This window comes from Salvelinus alpinus, chromosome 26 (genome assembly GCF_045679555.1).
Source record: "Salvelinus alpinus chromosome 26, SLU_Salpinus.1, whole genome shotgun sequence".
Taxonomy (NCBI): domain Eukaryota; kingdom Metazoa; phylum Chordata; class Actinopteri; order Salmoniformes; family Salmonidae; genus Salvelinus; species Salvelinus alpinus.
Window position 1 is genome coordinate 6,462,386 of NC_092111.1, and position 19,919 is coordinate 6,482,304.

At 45.8% G+C, this 19,919-nt stretch overlaps 1 protein-coding gene across 4 annotated transcripts in view; it reads right to left on the minus strand.

Annotated features, from left to right (window-relative positions):
* LOC139554285 (sterile alpha motif domain-containing protein 12-like) overlaps positions 1 to 19,919 on the minus strand; it is a 116,965-nt gene that overhangs the window by 60,066 nt on the left and 36,980 nt on the right. For all 4 annotated transcript variants that reach the window (XM_071367056.1, XM_071367057.1, XM_071367055.1 and 1 more), the window contains exons 3-4: positions 19,185 to 19,314; positions 4,010 to 4,150 (exon numbers count right to left, since the gene is read on the minus strand). In XM_071367056.1, the coding sequence (XP_071223157.1) occupies positions 4,010 to 4,150; positions 19,185 to 19,314 (271 nt within the window). The remainder of the gene's footprint in view (positions 1 to 4,009; positions 4,151 to 19,184; positions 19,315 to 19,919) is intronic.

Sequence of the window (19,919 nt, forward strand, 5' to 3'; positions counted from 1 at the left end):
GAAAACACTCTTGCTTAAGAATACAGTGAGATCAGAGACCGTTTTAACCAGTGACCTACAGCAAAGGCAATAGGTGACGTGGACTGCAGAATTTAGTTAATGTTGCTACTAAAGTTATCGTTCTTCTAACATAGTAACCAAAGTGTTTCCTGCTATATCCATCTCCACCGATTAGTCCAATACACTTGACGGATAACTTGGTATCAAACTCTTTGTGCTGTGTCATTCAAGTTCCTAAGAGTAATGCAGTCACTTGCATCCAATGGCATGTTAATGAGGTTTGCCTCTAATAAAGAGTTACTATCGGAGTTATGCATCGTTTATGGCCATGAAATTCAATACAGAGGGGACAATATTTTTGAACAACTAACCGCTAACTTTCCAGTCTATGGAGCGCAGAGATTCAATACAGCCTAATGTGATCTACCCACAACTGTTTGAAAAAAAATATGGACAGACCTACTCACTTTTGACCATTTTCTACATTGCAGAATAATAGTGAAGAAATCAAAACTATGAAATAACACATGTAGTAACCAACAACAACAACAAAAAAGTGTTCAACAAATCAAAATATATTTTATATTTGAAATTCTTCAAAGTAGCCACCCTTTGCCTTGATGACAGCTTTGCATTCTCCCAACCAGCTTCATGATGTAGTCACCTGGAATGCATTGTTAAGTTCAGAGTTCAGGCTTGGATCCATTTTGAACATCCATGTACCTGAAGGTGAACAAACTATGTTATGAAAGTATACTTTCAGGTACATGGATGTTCAAAATGGATCCAAGCCTGAACTCTTTACTCTCAATCTCATGAAAGACGTTGTGCACAAATTCCAACTACATCAGTTAATGCCAAATCATATTAGTGATACTGTACTGTAAGAGGAAGGTGGGTTGCTACAACCGTTACTACAACCGTTGCTACAAAGTTATGAAAATGGAACTGCCCGTTTAGGCAAACAATGACACTATCACGCTTTACTAATGTGCTCCGCAGTCTAAAAACCTTCTTTCCCTAACTTGACTACTATTGTTTAGCGAAAGGACAACTCTCCCTTTTTGTTGATAAAAAGTAGAGAATCCTTCAGAATCATCCCTCTGGTGTGGAAACGATGAAGGGAGTGAGAGATGGGAATCCATTTTCCTCCCATGGCCCACTGTGCCTTAAAGGTTAATCACTACACCAGCGATCTCCTCTCCTCATCTCTCCTTCAGTCTCTACTTTTCTCACAAAAAAAACAAAAAAAACATGTCACTTTTCTCAACTTCCCTCACCATTAGGTGCTTTCCAGCTGTTAGCCTTCCCACACATTTATTCCAAATGTGTCTGAAGTACACTGTCTCTCCTCTGTTTCAGGCTCTCTCCCTCTATCATCTTGTCACCCTCCTTCAGTGTTTGCTTCCCCCACAATTGACCCACCGAGCACTTTCCGCAGTATATGCACTAAAACTAGTTCTCCTCTGTCCATCTCCTTCCCTCAATCTCTTCCTTTTCGCAGTTCCTCCTTTCTTCACACCAATCACCATTTCTCTCTCCTTCTCTCACCTCCTCTCTTCCCTCACTGTTCTAATTCTCACTACTCCTCTCACAGCAGTATTTCTAGTAGCACAAGCTTCAGCGTTCTAGGGACAAAGAGGCCCCTCTCTACCCCTTTTGTTCTCCCTTCTTTCAACTCTTTCCCAGCAGTAGCACCTACAGTGGACTTGCCCGGGGGCCCTAGTCTGTTCCTGCCTATCCACTGGTCTTTCTCTCTCCCCTCCCGCTCTCTGCTCGTCAGCACTGCAAGGCCAAAACAAGTGGCAAGAGAGAGAAGAGTGGCAATAAGAAAAGGGCATCAAAAGCGAAAACACAACTCCAACTGTTTTCCTGGAATTCATGATGAGAACAGTTTCCCAGTATTTGGGTTTCGCCCCCGAGGCAAAAGCGGTCTGCGTTGACAGCAAGAGACAAGTTGATGGGGATGAGGCTGATTCCAGTTGCCAGTGGTGATGTGGGCGTGTCAGTGCGAGTGATTCTGAGGAGAGACGAATCGCTAAGAATGACTGGATGTGAGGGGGTCAGTTACTCAGTGTTGGGCTTGGACGATGATCTGATATGGGGAGACAGACTGTAGAGAGTAGGTCCCAGAAACACACACATAAATTGGCTGTAGTGCTGATTGGGGCAGGTGGCTGTCTGCCTAGAGAACAATTTAAACTGATTGAATGTAAAGACACACGACCATGCAATCAGGTGAGTGAAATGACCTATCATTTCACAGGCTATCATTTTTAAAGCTGGTCACTGGTCAAACAGGAATTATCATGACCAATGACAGGGGTTTTATGATGTGCATCCCAAATGGCACCCTAATCATTATATTCCTACTGTTGGTCAACAGTAGTGCACTATATAGGGAATAGGGGGCCATTTGAGACACTACCACACAGAATGGATATCTTTTTAAAATTTTTTATATATCCTCAGCAATCTACACACACACACACACACACACACACACACACACACACACACACACACACACACACACACACACACACACACACACACACACACACACACACACACACACACACACACACACACACACACACACACACACACACACTACCCCAAAATGACAAAGCGAAAACAGGAATACCTTATTTACATAAATATTCAAGCCCTTTGCTATGAGACTCGAAATTGAGCTCAAATGCATCCTGTTTCCATTGATCAACCTTGAGATGTTTCTGAAACTTGGAGCCCACCTGTGGTAAATTCAATTGATTGGACATGATTTGGAAAGGCACACACCTGTCTATATAAGGTCCTACAGTTGACAGTGCATGTCAGACCAAAAACCAAGCAATGAGGTCGAAGGAATTGTCCATAGAGCTCCAAGCCAGGATTGTGTCGAGGCACAGATCTGGGGAAGGGTACCAAAAAATGTCTGCAGCATTGAAGGTCCCCAAGAACACAGTGGCCTCCATCATTCTTAAATGAAAGAAGTTTGGAACCACCGAGTCCCTTCCTAGAGCTGCCCGCCCAGCCAAACTGAGCAATCGGGGGAGAAGGGCCTTGGTCAAGGAGGTGACCAAGAACCCGATGGTCACTCTGACCCGAGCTCCTCTGTGGAGATTGGAGAACCTTCCAGACGGACAACCATCTCTGCAGGACTTTACCAATCAGGCCTTTTGGTAGAGTGGCTAGACGGAAGCCACTCCTCAGTAAAAGGCACATGACAGCCTACTTGGAGTTTGACAAAAGGAACCTAAAGACTCTCAGACCAGGAGAAACCAAGATTGAATTCTATAGACAATGCCAAGCGTCCCGTCTGGAGGAAACCTGGAACCATCTCTACGGTGAAGCATGGTGGTGGCAGCATCACGCTGTGGGGATGTTTTTCAGCGGCATGGACTGGGAGACTAGTCAGGATCGAGGCAAAGATGAACGGAGCAAAGTACAGAGATATCCTTGATGAAAACCTGCTCCAGAGCGCTCAGGACCTCAGACTGGGGTGAAGGTTAATCTTCCAGCAGGACAACGACCCTAAGCACACAGCCGAAGCAGGAGTGGCTTCGGAACAAGTCTCTGAATGTCCTTGAGTGTCCCAGCCAGAGCCCAGACTTGAACCCGATCGAACATCTCTGGAGATACCTGAAAATAGCTGTGCAGCAATGCTCCCCATCCAACCTGACAGAGCTTGAGAGGTCCTGCTGAGAGGAATGGGAGAAACTCCCCAAATACAGGTGTGCCAAGCTTGTAGAGTCATACCCAAGAAGACTCGATGCTGTAATGGCTGCAAAAAGGTGCTTCAACAAAGTACTGAGTAATGGGTCTGAATACTTATGTTAATGTGATATAAAACATTTTTTTTTACAACTTTGTCATTATGGGGTATTGTGTGTAGATTGATGAGGGAAAACATTTTTTTTAATCCATTTTAGAATAAAGGCTGTAACGTAACAAAATGTGGGAAAAAATCTACGGGTCTGAATACTTTCCCGAATGCGCTGTATACCTTGCGTGAGTAGTTGCAGGGTTCGGACTTCCTCTCTGACGCGGAGCTGCAGGACCTGCTGGAGGATGTACTGCCGTTGGCCCTCCTGCATGATGCCCATTCGCTCCAGCTTCCTGTCCGTCAATCTCATCAGAGCCCGTCCTGGATGGAAAGAGGGAGAGAGAGAGAGCGAAAGAAAGGTTAAAACCAACCCCTCATGAGATAAGACTGATGCGTCTCTCCCACCCAAAATAAACACCATAAGTAACAATGTATATTTAATGAAATTGATCAATTGTTTGGATTTGGATCACACTTCAGATCTCTGAAGCACCTCAAGGTGAACTAAAGCATAACTGACCGAAAAGGACCGTCTCTCTGAATGCTGCCTTCAACTGCATTCAACTTTGCTACATACAATAAGCTGCACAATATATACAGTGGGGAGAACAAGTATTTGATACACTGCCGATTTTGCAGGTTTTCCTACTTACAAAGCATGTAGAGGTCTGTAATTTTTATCATAGGTACACTTCAACTGTGAGAGACGGAATCTAAAACAAAAATCCAGAAAATCACATTGTATGATTTTTAAATAATTAATTTGCATTTTATTGCATGACATAAGTATTTGATCACCTACCAACCAGTAAGAATTCCGGCTCTCACAGACCTGTTAGTTTTTCTTTAAGAAGCCCTCCTGTTCTCCACTCATTACCTGTATTAACTGCACCTGTTTGAACTCGTTACCTGTATAAAAGACACCTGTCCACACACAATCAAACAGATTCCAACCTCTCCACAATGGCCAAGACCAGAGAGCTGTGTAAGGACATCAGGGATAAAATTGTAGACCTGCACAAGGCTGGGATGGGCTACAGGACAATAGGCAAGCAGCTTGGTGAGAAGGAAACAACTGTTGGCGCAATTATTAGAAAATGGAAGAAGTTCAAGATGACGGTCAATCACCCTCGGTCTGGGGCTCCATGCAAGATTTCACCTCGTGGGGCATCAATGATCATGAGGAAGGTGAGGGATCAGCCCAGAACTACACGGCAGGACCTGGTCAATGACCTGAAGAGAGCTGGGACCACAGTCTCAAAGAAAACCATTAGTAACACACTACGCCGTCATGGATGAAAATCCTGCAGCGCACGCAAGGTCCCCCTGCTCAAGCCAGCGCATGTCCAGGCCCGTCTGAAGTTTGCCAATGACCATCTGGATGATCCAGAGGAGGAATGGGAGAAGGTCATGTGGTCTGATGAGACAAAAATAGAGCTTTTTGGTCTAACTCCACTCGCCGTGTTTGGAGGAAGAAGAAGTATGAGTACAACCCCAAGAACACCATCCCAACCGTGAAGCATGGAGGTGGAAACATCATTCTTTGGGGATGCTTTTCTGCAAAGGGGACAGGACGACTGCACCGTATTGAGGGGAGGATGGATGGGGCCATGTATCGCGAGATCTTGGCCAACAACCTCCTTCCCTCAGTAAGAGCATTGAAGATGGGTCGTGGCTGGGTCTTCCAGCATGACAACGACCCGAAGCACACAGCCATGGCAACTAAGGAGTGGCTCCGTAAGAAGCATCTCAAGGTCCTGGAGTGGCCTAGCCAGTCTCCAGACCTGAACCCAATAGAAAATCTTTGGAGGGAGCTGAAAGTCCGTATTGCCCAGCGACAGCCCCGAAACCTGAAGGATCTGGAGAAGATCTGTAGGGAGGAGTGGGCCAAAATCCCTGCTGCAGTGTGTGCAAACCTAGTCAAGAACTACAGGAAACGTATGATCTCTGTAATTGCAAACAAAGGTTTCTGTACCAAATATTAAGTTCTGCTTTTCTGATGTATCAAATACTTATGTCATGCAATTATTAATTACATTAATTAAATTAATTAAATTAAATTAATTACTTAAAAATCATACAATGTGATTTTCTGGATTTTTGTTTTAGATTCCGTCTCTCATAGTTGAAGTGTACCTATGATAAAAATTACAGACCTCTACATGCTTTGTAAGTAGGAAAACCTGCAAAATCGGCAGTGTATCAGATACTTGTTCTCCCCACTGTACATCCATGAAATATCCCATTTACATTATGTGTAGATCTCATCAAGGGGACTATTCTCAAACCATGATTCTCTAGTTCAGGGTTCCCCAACTGGCAGCCAGTGGGCCAAATTAGTTTTCTGAGCAAAAAAAAAAGCATATATATATTTTTTTATGTTCAGTGCTTGACATGTAAAAACACCAGGAAATCAGCTCCAAGTAATTTAAATTTCCAATCAAAATAGAGAGACGTGATCATATACAAATGTAAGCAAGGTTTGAAATTATTGTGTTTTAGTCAAATATATCAGTTTGGTCTTCTTGCGGTCAATCTGCAGTCTACAAATGATTTGTAATTACGTTCCGGCCCCACGACCATCTGCTCAAGAAAAAAAAAATGCATCTAGTTGATGATCCCTGCTCTAGTCTATCCATTCAATACATGTTATTCAATTTCTGCGCGGGTATGCTAGCAGGTAGCGTCGAGCAGCCAACGATGAACCACTGAAGAAATATCTTCATCTTGCGACATAACATACTTAACATAATTATTCATCTTTCACCCATAGGCACCTCCTTCTGGGAGCTCTTGATTTTATTATCCCTAATTTAATGTTCTTTAATATAATTTGTTTTAAAAAAGTGGCGGATTTCATCCGGTAATAAAAACGCAGTGGAGAAAGTACAGTCTAATTAATTACGCTCGTTATGGAAGGCCTTTGTGGCAGTGTGCGGGATTGGGGAGCTAGATAGTAGATAATTCCCGGTGATTACTATGCATAAATCCGACCCCTGTAGAGCCCATTGCTCGTTTACCCTAATGACTCTGGGCTCCGGATCGCTCTTCCTGATTGGCTAGCAGCCGTTAACTTTCCCTGGTTTACGGTCTCACAGCGGGTCTACGGCGGTCTCACATGCTCTCACTTTCATCCCCGAGCTCCTTCCTCCCATCCACTCCTCCAACAGCACTGTAGATTTTCATAACGATTTGTTACTTAACGACTTTGTGTATATTTCGTCGCCAAACCCACTGGCTCCAGGTCATCTACAAGACCCTGCTCGGTAAAGTCCCCCCTTATCTCAGCTCGCTGGTCACCATAGCAGCACCTACCTGTAGCACGCGCTCCAGCAGGTATATCTCTCTGGTCACCCCCAAAACCAATTCCTCCTTTGGCCGCCTCTCCTTCCAGTTCTCTGCTGCCAATGACTGGAACAAACTACAAAAATCTCTGAAACTGGAAACACTTATCTCCCTCACTAGCTTTAAGCACCAGCTGTCAGAGCAGCTCATAGATTACTGCACCTGTACATAGCCCATCTATAATTTAGCCCAAACAACTACCTCTTTACCTACTGTATTCATTTATTTATTTTTGCTCCTTTGCACCCCATTATCTCTATCTCTACTTTGCACTTTCTTCCACTGCAAACCAACCATTCCAGTGTTTTTTTTACTTGCTATATTGTATTTACTTCGCCACCATGGCCTTTTTATATTTTTATTTGTTTTTATATTTTGTTTGCCTTCACCTCCCTTATCTCACCTCACTTGCTCACATTGTATATAGACTTATTTTTCACTGTATTATTGACTGTATGTTTGTTTTACTCCATGTGTAACTATGTGTTGTTGTATGTATCGAACTGCTTTGCTTTATCTTGGCCAGGTCGCAATTGTAAATGACAACTTGTTCTCAATTTGCCTACCTGGTTAAATAAAGGTGAAATAAATAAAATAAATAAATATTTACTTTCTCTGACACGGCTCATTATTTGAGATAACAAAAATAACAAAAAAGGGTGTTTTGTGAAAGCATTGTAGGCTAGGTCATCTTCTGAAAGTTACTTTTGGTGATTTATTACAGTTTTAGGCTTTATGCAACCATAAATTACCACACAAAGAGATCCCTTAGACAAGCTACAGTAGGCTGTGTGTTGGTGGTATAAAGCTGACAGCATTGTAGAGCTGGGACGATAAACCGAAAATTACCAACACCATACCGATCACTTATCGCAGGCCTTTTGCTGATATTGTTCATTACAATAAGTAGCCTATACTAGAGAAATGTGAAGTTTGAAATAAATAACTTTGCTAATATGGGTATTCGTTAAATGCGACAATTGATGGCTACAACCATCAAACTACTAGTAGTTGTAGTTTAAAAATATAAACCCAGCAGATTAAGGTTATAAACGTATCGTTATCGCATCAGTTCAAGAAATGTGTCACGATATTGTTTTTTGCCTATATCGCCCAGCACTACAGCATCGGAAAATCTACTCTGCCAAAACACTTTATTTGCGGATGACTATGGCAAGTGCGGCAAAAACGCTAAATGTGTCCAAAAAATAAAATACAATTGTAATGCCAGCTCCTGTATGGTTTAATGATGACTACTACACAAATACAAAGTCGCTAACTATAGACATTTTACTGGTCTACGAGGGCCAGTAAAATGGGATGTGAGTGAGAACTACAATATGAACGTTAAAGGATCACTTGAGGAGTCTATAAATAACGACCAACCGTCACTTGGCACCTCATCCGAAATCCGACACAAATCTGCCTTTCAACAGAGACACCTCTTTAGCTTTACCTCTGTAACGGGCGACGCTCTCCTCATCCTCGGAAGAGGTGAGGAGAGAAGGATCTTCAGACCAAAACGCAGGCTCAGGGAAATAAGCCATCTTTATTATAAATTACGATGGCACACGAAACGAAACAAAACACTTTCCAAACTACAAAATAACAAAACGACGTTGACGAGACCTGAACATAAACTTACATAACTAAACATAAACTTACGTACAGGTAACAGACGACATCGAAACGAAACGAACAACCGAAACAATCCCGTATGGTGTAAGACATAACACAGACACAGGAGACAATCACCCACAACGAACACTGTGACAACGCCTACCTAAATATGACTCTTAATTAGAGGAACGCCAAACACCTGCCTCTAATTAAGAGCCATACCAGGTAACCCAAAACCAACACAGAAACAGAAAACATAGAATGCCCACCCAACCTCACGTCCTGACCAACTAACACACAAAAACTAACATAAATAGGTCAGGAACGTGACAGTACCCCCCCCACAAGGTGCGAACTCCGGACGCACCAGCACAAAGTCTAGGGGAGGGTCTGGGTGGGCATCTAACCACGGTGGTGGCTCAGGCTCCGGGCGCGGTTCCCACCCCACCATAATCCATCCTAGCCCCCTCCCTTCAAGAATGTCCACCCTCTTACTTCCCCCACAAAATCCTCCTAATAACAAATCTAATAATGACAATACCGGGACAGAGAGATAAACCAAGACAGAGGGATAGATAAGACTATAGAGGTAGATAAAGATAGAGAGGGAGATCAGGATAGAGGGGCAACTCCGGACTGAAAGGCAGCTCCGGACAGAGAGACAGCTCTGGACTGATGGGCAGTTCTGGGTATCTAGCCTTTTCAGGCTGAAGGGCAGCTCATGGCTGACTGACGACTCTCGATGCTCATGGCTGGCTGACGGCTCTCGACGCTCATGGCAGGCTGACGGCTCTCGACGCTCATGGCAGACTGACGGCTCTCGACGCTCATGGCAGGCTGACGGCTCTCGACGCTCATGGCAGGCTGACGGCTCTCGACGCTCATGGCAGGCTGACGGCTCTCGACGCTCATGGCAGGCTGACGGCTCTCGACGCTCATGGCAGGCTGACGGCTCTCGACGCTCATGGCAGGCTGACGGCTCTCGACGCTCATGGCAGGCTGACGGCTCTGGCTGCTCATGGCGCTCTGACGGCTCTGGCTGCTCATGGCTCTCTGACGGCTCTGGCTGCTCATGGCTCTCTGACGGCTCTGGCTGCTCATGGCTCTCTGACGGCTCTGGCAGATCCTGTCTGGTTGGCGGCTCTGGCAGATCCTGTCTGGTTGGCGGCTCTGGCAGATCCTGTCTGGTTGGCGGCTCTGGCAGATCCTGTCTGGTTGGCGGCTCTGGCAGATCCTGTCTGGTTGGCGGCTCTGGCAGATCCTGTCTGGTTGGCGGCTCTGGCAGATCCTGTCTGGCTGACGGCTCTAGCGGCTCCTGTCTGGCTGACGGCTCTAGCGGCTCCTGTCTGGCTGACGGCTCTGTAGGCTCATGGCAGACGGGCGGCTTTGCAGGCTCATGGCAGACGGGCGGCTTTGCAGGCTCCTGGCAGACGGATGGCTCAGACGGCGCTGGGGAGACGGATGGCTCAGATGGCGCTGGGGAGACGGATGGCTCAGATGGCGCTGGGGAGACGGATGGCTCAGATGGCGCTGGGGAGACGGATGGCTCAGATGGCGCTGGGGAGACGGATGGCTCAGATGGCGCTGGGGAGACGGATGGCTCTGGCCGGATACGGCGCACTGTAGACCTGGTGCGTGGTGCCGGAACTGGAGGCACCGTGCTAATGATAAGCACCTTCCTACTAGTGCGGGGAGCAGGGACAGGGCACACTGTATTCTCAAAGCCTACTCTATCCCTGATGCGTGGTACCGGCACTGGTGACACCGGGCTGAGGACAAGCACATCAGGATTAGTAGGGGGAGAAGATACAGTGGGTACAGGGCTCTGGAGACGCACTGGTAGCTTAGTGCGTGGGGCCGGAACTGGAGGCACCGGGCTAGATACACGCACTACAGGGAGAGTGCGTGGAGGAGGAACAGGGCTCTGGAAATGCACTGGTAGCCTAGTGCGTAATGTAGGCACTGTAGGTACTAGGCTGGGGCGGGGAGGTGGCGCCGGAAATACCGGACCGTGCAGGCGTACTGGCTCTCTTGAGCATTGAGCCTGCCCAACCTTACCTGGTTGAATGCTCCCGGTCGCCCGCCCAGTACGAGGAGGTGGAATAACCCGCACCGGGCTATGTAGGCGAACCGGGGAAACCATGCGTAAGGCAGGTGCCATGTATGCCGGCCCGAGGAGACGCACTGGAGACCAGACGCGTTGAGCCGGCCTCATGACACCTGGCTCAATACCCAATCTAGCCCTACCAGTGCGGGGAGGTGGAATAACCCGCACTGGGCTATGCACTCGTACAGGAGACACCGTGCGCTCTACTGCGTAACACGGCGCCTGCCCGTACTCCCGCTCTCCACGGTAAGCCTGGGAAGTGGGCGCAGGTCTCCTACCTGCCCTTGGCCCACTATCTCCTAGCCCCCCCCCAAGAAATTTTTGGGAATTACTCACGGGCTTTTTTGGCTTCCGTGCCAGACGCGTTCCCTCATAGCTCCGGTTCCTCTCCTCGGTAGCCTCTGCTCTCCTCAGTGCCTCCACCTGTTCCCATGGCTTTTCGGGCTTCCAGCCACGTCTCCTTGCTGCCTCCTCAAACCACCGCTCCTGGGCTTTAGCTGCCTCCCTCTCTTCCTGGGAACGGCGATTTTCTCCTGCCTTAGCCCAGGGACCTTCTCCATTCATTATCTGCTCCCATGTCCAGAAATCCTTGTTTTTCTCCTGTCCCTTACTCCGTTTATTTTTCCCTTGCCGCTTGGTCTTAGCGTGGTGGTGGGTGATTCTGTAACGTTGGCGTGTATAAGTGGCAGAGGAAGTCAGGCGCAGGAGAGTCAAATAGAGTGTAGAATGGAGTACTTTAATTAAAGTCCTAGTAATCTGCTCCATAACACTCACGGAAAAAATAAAACAAATCTGGGTACGAAGACCCGTCGCACACCTATACACAATTAACACAACACATGACAACGAACACTGTGACAACGCCTACCTAAATATGACTCTTAATTAGAGGAACGCCAAACACCTGCCTCTAATTAAGAGCCATACCAGGTAACCCAAAACCAACACAGAAACAGAAAACATAGAATGCCCACCCAACCTCACGTCCTGACCAACTAACACACAAAAACTAACATAAATAGGTCAGGAACGTGACAACCTCATGGCTATCTGTTCTACAAACAAACAGCCATACAGGACGTATGAGAGATAACGCTTTCAGATCAATGACTAAACAACTGCTATAATAACACATCTTTAGTCATCAACAGCTCAGAGTTAAAAGGAGATAGGACTGCAACGATTGTGGACAGCTTAAGATGCGTCGAGATAAGAGCAATTCGGAGCCAAGCGGACAGTTTTTTGGCGGCGGTGCCAACATGGCGCCTCTCCTTCCAGTAGCAGCCGGGCGAAACGCCTCTGTGGAGGTCCAGACTTCTCTCTCTCCACTGCGGTTCTGAGTCATTGACTCAACAATCACATGAAGCCACAACAGGGAATTTATCAAACCACAATTAATACACAGAGCAGCGTAGCATGTCCGGGCGAAGAAAGGAGATAGGAGTAGAGGATGAGGTGGAGAACGCCTGAAGAGAGAGAAGAGGAGAGCTGGAGAGAGATTAGGTTGAGAGGGACTGGGTGTGGATTTGAAAAAAAAAAAGAGAACATAAAAAGTAAGAAAAGAGGAAGAGTGCAGAGGAAGAGGAGACTTGTACAGGACTGACTAGACAACGTTGGGTTGAGTGGAATGCTAAGACAAAAGCACAGTGTCTCCAAAATGCGGGACCATTGGGACAGTGGTGGAGTTAGAGTAGCTATTTCCTAAATGGGTCACATCATGGCAGGTAACATTGTTTTATTTAGAGAGTGGTTATGTTACTATTCGAATAATATCATGTCAGTTTTTCGGGTAGTCAAAATTCTTAAAGTAAGTAATTGCTCGACCGATCAGAACGACGCCGATGCACATTGCAAAGGTAAACATGGGACAGGGTGCTTTTCTCTGGTCATTTGTCAGCAACAGCGACAGAGATTTTTGCCATGACAGAAGAACTGCTATTTGAAGTGGGGGAAACAGCATACCGGTGTCAGGGCAGTCTGGACGGCGAAATGCTCAGCAGTAGCTCAACGCACCGTTTTATAAAAACGTCGCAAGGATTATTTCATTTAGACAAATCTTTTTCATTGTTAAAATAGGCCTACTCCAAAAATGAACACTCACTCAAGTAATCAAATACCAACGTCCGTTCAGGATATCTGGATATTCGATTAACCGTGCCCTAATGCACACACACACACACACACACACACACACACACACACACACACACACACACACACACACACACACACACACACACACACACACACACACACACACACACACACACACACACACACACACACACACACACACACACACTCTCTCTCTCTCTCTCTCTGACTCAACCCCAGCTAAGGTAAGAGGGTTTCTATCTGAATAAGTGTAATAATTTCCTCTCCTCTAGACCCGTCTGATGGGAACATTGCCAGACAACAAAGCTCCCTTTTTACTTAATCTCCTGTATCCACTTATCTTTGGCCAATTGACAGAGAAAATGATTTAAGCCACTTCTGCCTCTTCAGTTGCACAATATTGATTGGATTTAAATTTCACTCCCACTCTTCCCACTCTCCAGTAGCCTGTCCGCCCTTCTATATCATTACCCCTGTAGCCTGTTGGCTGGCGGTGTTAGCTCTGCCCTCTCTCACTGTCCGCCCCTCTATATCATTACCCCAAACCTGCCTGGGAATGAGGCACTGCCTCCTCCTCATCCAAATATGAGTTACTATTGAAAATGACTACTCCCCCCTATAAAAGGTACAGACACTGTAATATACATTATTCAAGTCAGCATTTTCATAAATCTACATATACAAACCTACAGCAGTGCACACACACACACACAGAGCCCACGGACCAGGAGTTAGATTAATGGGCAGGGGGAGTGCAGACCTCCCTCAGTGTGGGGCTGCTGGCAGATTAATCTATGGCCTGGCACAGTCAACCACCGCGTTTGATGAATGGGGCTTAGAGTACACACACACACACACAAGCACACACAAGCACACACAAGCACACACAAGCACACACAAGCACCCCTGCGGGATCTGTCCCTTTTTGCATTTGAACCAAAAGCCATGCTAATTACTGCTCTGTGGAGCAGCAGAGGGTGAGGACAGGGGCACAAAAGCAGCAAATTAACCTCACTTTCCCAACTCTCTCCAAATGGCTCCAGTCAGCAAACATACATGTGTTTGACAGTACGAGCTGGGCTGGCTGGAGCTGGAGATAGAGGGGGAGAATGTAGATCTCCTAGATAAAACCTTCAGACACAGCTGCATGTGTGGGTCTTCTGTGTAAGTGGGTATAGACTACTGAATGTCTCAGGAGTCTCTGGTTACCTTCCACATATGCAATAATTCCTTTCATGCAATGAACAATACATCCTTATCAACGTAATATTCTATAATGGTCTAAAACTGGTGGTCTGTGAGCCAGATCTGGCCCACGAGCCGATTTAATGTGGCCCACTGTCGTCTAAGTAAAATAGGAGAGTTAACATTCCCAACACGCTGTGTATACCATCCTTTACTAGTACTTGGCTTACTGGCACACATTACAAATACATGGTGACCATGATGTGACTCTTAGTAACCTAGGCACGATATTCTAAATAAAACTCTGCTCCCAAATGTCCATGAGATGGACTATGCTCTGAGATCGTTTCCAAATGAGATGCTAATGTTATTTTTGACTGGAGAAAAGAGGGGCATCATTCTCAATGGGCTGCAGCCCTCTTCCTGAATGAAGCCAAGCACAGCAGCAGAGGGATAATCAGATGCACAGACTGCAACCTCAGCAGGATGCTAATGCAGAGTCACTGCCCAGCTACAGTATCTGGTCACTAATCGTTGTTTATTAACTAGCACAGAGGAACAATATAATAAATTGTATTTGATTTGTGAGAGGATCAAAATCGTGGCTCTCCAGATCACTCAGATCCAATTGGATCACTTACTATACGTTCGTTCCACTGTCGGAGTATCACTCACAATGTTTTTCTCACAATCATTGAGGATCAATTGCATCCTTCAGAATTCTACATTTAAGATCACTTGGGATTAATCTAACCTCATAATCAAGCAATCCACCCGCTTAGATCCAGACATCGTCAAGACATAATCAAGGCCCACTTAAAAGAAAAATCACCTCATCAGTGGGATGACTAACTGACAATTGCCTCCGTCTCTCTTACCCGACTGCTGTCCAGATGGGTCATTTGCTAGGAGATTTAGAGGTCTTCACGGATCCACGTCTACCCAAATACCAGAGACCCGATCCAGGACCAGAGCAGGTCCAGAATTCAAAATAATGTCACAGCTTTGGGTCAGATCTCATTTAATAGTCACAGGTATGTGGGTATGTGTAATTTTAACTGACATACAGATCCAAAGGAGACTGCTGCAGTAGAGCGAGCGAGAGAAATTGTATCATTAATAATGCGGCTCTTGCTTTTCATGAGAGTGGAACGTGGCGTGTGTAGCTTGCGGTTGGCCAATCATAAGTCCTCAAAGCAGCAATAGGCTACAGTCAGAGAGCCTCGCACCGTGAGGCAAAAGTTAGGAGATATGTAATCAATGGAAAATGGAATTAAAATGACGGAATTGATTGCCTACAATGACCAACAGCCAACAGATAGTCAGGTTGCTACTTAATATTCTGAATGGAGTTGTAGGATGAGAAAGCGCATGCACTGCAGCCTCAGTTAGCCTAGCTTAATTAGCGTCTCCCGGTTTGATGCAATCCAACACCGGTTCTACGTAATCACATTTGATGATAAATAACCTAGCTATGGCAGCTATAGTGCGAGATGGCTTGGTTGGTTGGTTTCTGTCTCCCCTCCCATCCTCCCTGCTCCCCATGTCACTCGCTCACAGTACGGCCCCTCCCGCACCTGCTAGAGTGGCCCCCCTCTCCCTCTAGCTCCGGTTAATAAAGTAGCTTTAAAAATTTAAAATAAACAAAATTTTCTGCTGCTTCCCTCACTCGGATCGTCTATACGGAAGGGATCTAGTTGTCCTTTGGTCCATTTGAAACGGGCTTCTATATTCATTTTTATTGATGCATATCGGTTCCGGGTGAGAACGGGTGAACGTTTTTGGACCTGTGAAGACCTCTAAGGAGAATATTCAGGTAGTGTCATGTTTATCAATTAACTTACTAAAATGGTCAACAGTGGAGCCGCTTGCAGGCTGAGCGTCAATAATAAGCATGTAGCCTTTAGCCTGAATGCCTAGTCCTCGGAGAGACATTGGTGTAGTTTATGATGGGCTAGTGCTCATTCCTCAAGTGCTGTTTAGGCCTATGGCCCAGTACACGGGTATATATTTGCTACCCTGTGCGACACGTTCAAATCAGTCTGTGTAGATTATGATTTGAACGTGCTTGGGTAGGTGTCGCACAGGGTAGCAAATGTATATTTGATGAGCTGTGAGAAAGGTGACAAACCATTTAAATGACCCTTCTACTGGGTAATTGTCAAAGACTCCAGTCACCAAAGTCATAGACTGTTCTCTCTGCTAACACACGGCAAGCGGTACCGGAGCACCAAGTCTAGGTCCAAAAGGCTCCTTAATAGCTTCTACCCCCAAGCCATAAGACTGCTAAACAATTAGTCAAAATGGCCACCCGGACTATTTACATTGCATTGATTGGGTCCTAAACAGCACTTGAGGAATGAGCACTAGCCCATCATAACCTACACCGACTGTGATTTGAACATGCCTGGGTAGGTGTCCGACAGGTTGCCACTGTGTAATATGTGCCACTGTGATTTGTAAAGGGAGAGATGGACCGAGGGAGTAGTATAACTTTTAACTTTTACGTTTTACAACATTTATAAGCGGTGGGCAACGTGTTCAACTGGGTTAAGCAGCAGTCAGGGTTTTTCCAGTAGCACATGGTGATACATACAAAACACTCGATATTACAATAAAAGACTACTATCCTTCTTACAGTATGCTCTTACGGAGGTGAACCACGGAATAGAACCAACGCTGTTAAAAACGGCACCATTTCCCTACAGTCACTTTAGATTGTTTGATTCTTACATTTTTGACTGCAAGTGTGTGTCCCAAATGGTACTCTATTCCCTACATTTTTAAAAAACCTTTATTTAACTAGGCAAGTCAGTTAATTAAGAACAAATTCTTATTTACAATGACGGCCTCGGAACAGTGGGTTAAACTGCCTTGTTCAGGGGCAGAACGACAGATTTTTACCTTTGTCAGCTTGGGGATTCGACCTAGCAACCTTTCGGTTACTGGCCCAACGCACTAACCACTAGGCTACCTGCCACATAGTGCACTACTTCTGTCCAGAGCCATATGGGCCCCTATAGGTCAAAAGTAGTGCACTACATATGGAATAGGGTGCCATTTGGGGATACACAGCCCAACTGTCTCATATCTAATCCAATTCCTTTCTTTATCTGTCTGGAGTGGGCGGCCATTGGATCACCATGTTCTAATTCATTCAATGCACCGCTCCATGACAGGGGAGTGCGATTCAATCGACGGCAACCCCTTCACTTCCCTCTTCTGATTACATATGTTTGTGCACCTCTCCGCTAATTACACTTACGCTATCAGTAAATGTGTACTAAACTCATTTACCACACTACGCTGTTTGCTCGCTGCCACGACTCAGTCTTTGTAATTACACAAGATTAGGGGACTAATATCTAATTACACCTTAATATGCTTTAATGCATTTTTAAAAATGACAGCTCGGTGTTAATGTCAAACTCGGAGGCGGTCTTTCGGGAGCGTCGAGAGAGGTGGGTGGGGGGGGATCTTGGCAATCGAGGCGCTCGGATGGGAAACATTGATTTTGACTTTGGCTGCCGCTCGACGTTGCTGGCAGGGGATGGCAACCGACGGCTGCATATTGAAGTCGTTCAAAGAAGTGAAAACGTAGTGCTGCTGCAAAGCCCGGAGATGTAAAATATCTTGCACTGTCAGAGCTAGGACATAAATAAGGGACGTGTCAGAGTTATGATTTGGATATGGTGCCCTGTATTGATTTGCTACTTCTGAAAGGATGACCAGTGGGCCAAGACCAATGAAATTGGTAGTATTGACTTCCTACAAGAGCGTTGGGTTCTCTCTGACTGTTGAAATATTATCTTACTACTCTGTTACCATAGATACCATGGCAAAAGTGAGTCCTATCAAACAAAGGGCCTTCTCCTAATCAGACCAGAAACGAACCACAAACACAGCGTTTTCAATTTCCAACTCAATTTCCCCGGCCAGTGGGACTCAATAGATCTTTCTAGTTGTGTTTTGTGTACACAGTACTTATTCCTATTCGACTAGTTTGTTTACACAGTGTGGTTCTCAATCACAATACTACATTCCTCATGATTTGCTTGCTCTATTTAAATCTAATCTAGTGAAAAAATTATGCACGATATTTCTGCATGATTGGGATGCAAATTGCATTGCGAGCCCGATTGGTATGGCCTGGCCTGTTTTAATTGCAGTCTGTTAATTCATGCTGGTCGGGATGACGAGGGGAATTACTAGCGTGTTTTGTGCATATCGTTATCGCTAATTGGGCCGGTGGTTAACCCCGTATCCACTCCTCTGATCCTGAGACAAAAACATCCCACAACTGCAGGTCATTACACTAATTGTGAGACAACATCTTAGGTCATGTGCTTGTTTCATTATCGGCGGGCTAAATGAGGAAATGCATATTTGGAGACAACGTGCTAAGATGATCTAATATTTAAAATCTAAGTTTATCACCAAGGAAGTTTGAATTTAGCCAAACTCGTGGTGATGGTTCTCATGAGCAAAATGAGATGGATGAAATGGGCCCTTTTCTTTATTCATTACATAGTGCATCATTTACTATTTCATTTGTTTATGTACATGTTACTGACATGGGATAAGTGGGATTCTTACTGTATGTAGCCAGCTCCTACTTATCTTAATGGAAAGTAGCATTTTTCAGCTAGCATTTTCTACCCCTTAATGGAACGCCGCTGCCGTGTGCTCCGGTTGAGCCCTTAACCCCAGCGACCTCGGTTTCCTCACGGCCTAAGTGCATTATGGGTGAAGTGCTCAATTTCGCCAGTCACGGCGAGCTGCAAATAAACATTCTAATGTAATCAGTCGTGCTCCGAGAGGTTGAGTGCGTGGCAATTAGCCTTCGTCGCTATGCGGCAGGCGGGTCGTTGGCGGGTGGGCGGGTGTGACCTTGGAGGGGCTCGTTAGGGGGATGATTGACACGGCGACGGTGGCAACAGTAAACGCGACGAAACAGACAGACTCAGGCTGTGGCGGGCGCACCTGTGATGTCATGCTGCTTGAAGGAGTCGCTGTAGATCTGGTGCTGCTTGGGGCAGTGCTTCTTCAGCCACTTGCACACGTCCTGCTGGGTCCACAGGGCCACCGGCTTGGACAGCTTTACGTTCCCCGACTGCATGGAGGGGAAAGACAACAGATGACTTGTAGGTGCAAAATAGACGGCACATACAGTACTAACACAGACTGTACATATACAGTGCACACACAAACAATATCAACCAATGCAGATAAAAATGGCCATCTGTATAATCCGGATGGCACAGTTCCTAAGACTAGATCTGCAGGTCAGTAAAATCGACAGCAATACACAAGAAAAGCTAGCATATACACCATGCAGGCCTTAGGGTTAGAAATCACACAGTACATGCCAGTCTTCAGAGGGTTAGAAATCACACAGTACGTGCCAGTATTCGGAGGGGTTGTGTTAAATGCGGAGGACACATTTCAGTTGAATGCATTCAGTTGTACAACTGACTAGGTATCCCCCTTTCCCTTACCAATGATATAGCAATGTCTACAGATATGGTAATACGCGGATATGCATGTTACACAATAATCACTAGTGGAATCATTGTACAGCACTATTCATCAGAGCAAATGGGACACACTATAAATCCTTTGACAGACAACAACATGCAGCCAGGTTGGTAGTTCATATGTTGCCTAATCCCTCAGGCATTCAGTGTGCGTCCCGCTGAACAAGCCGCCACTGTAGCG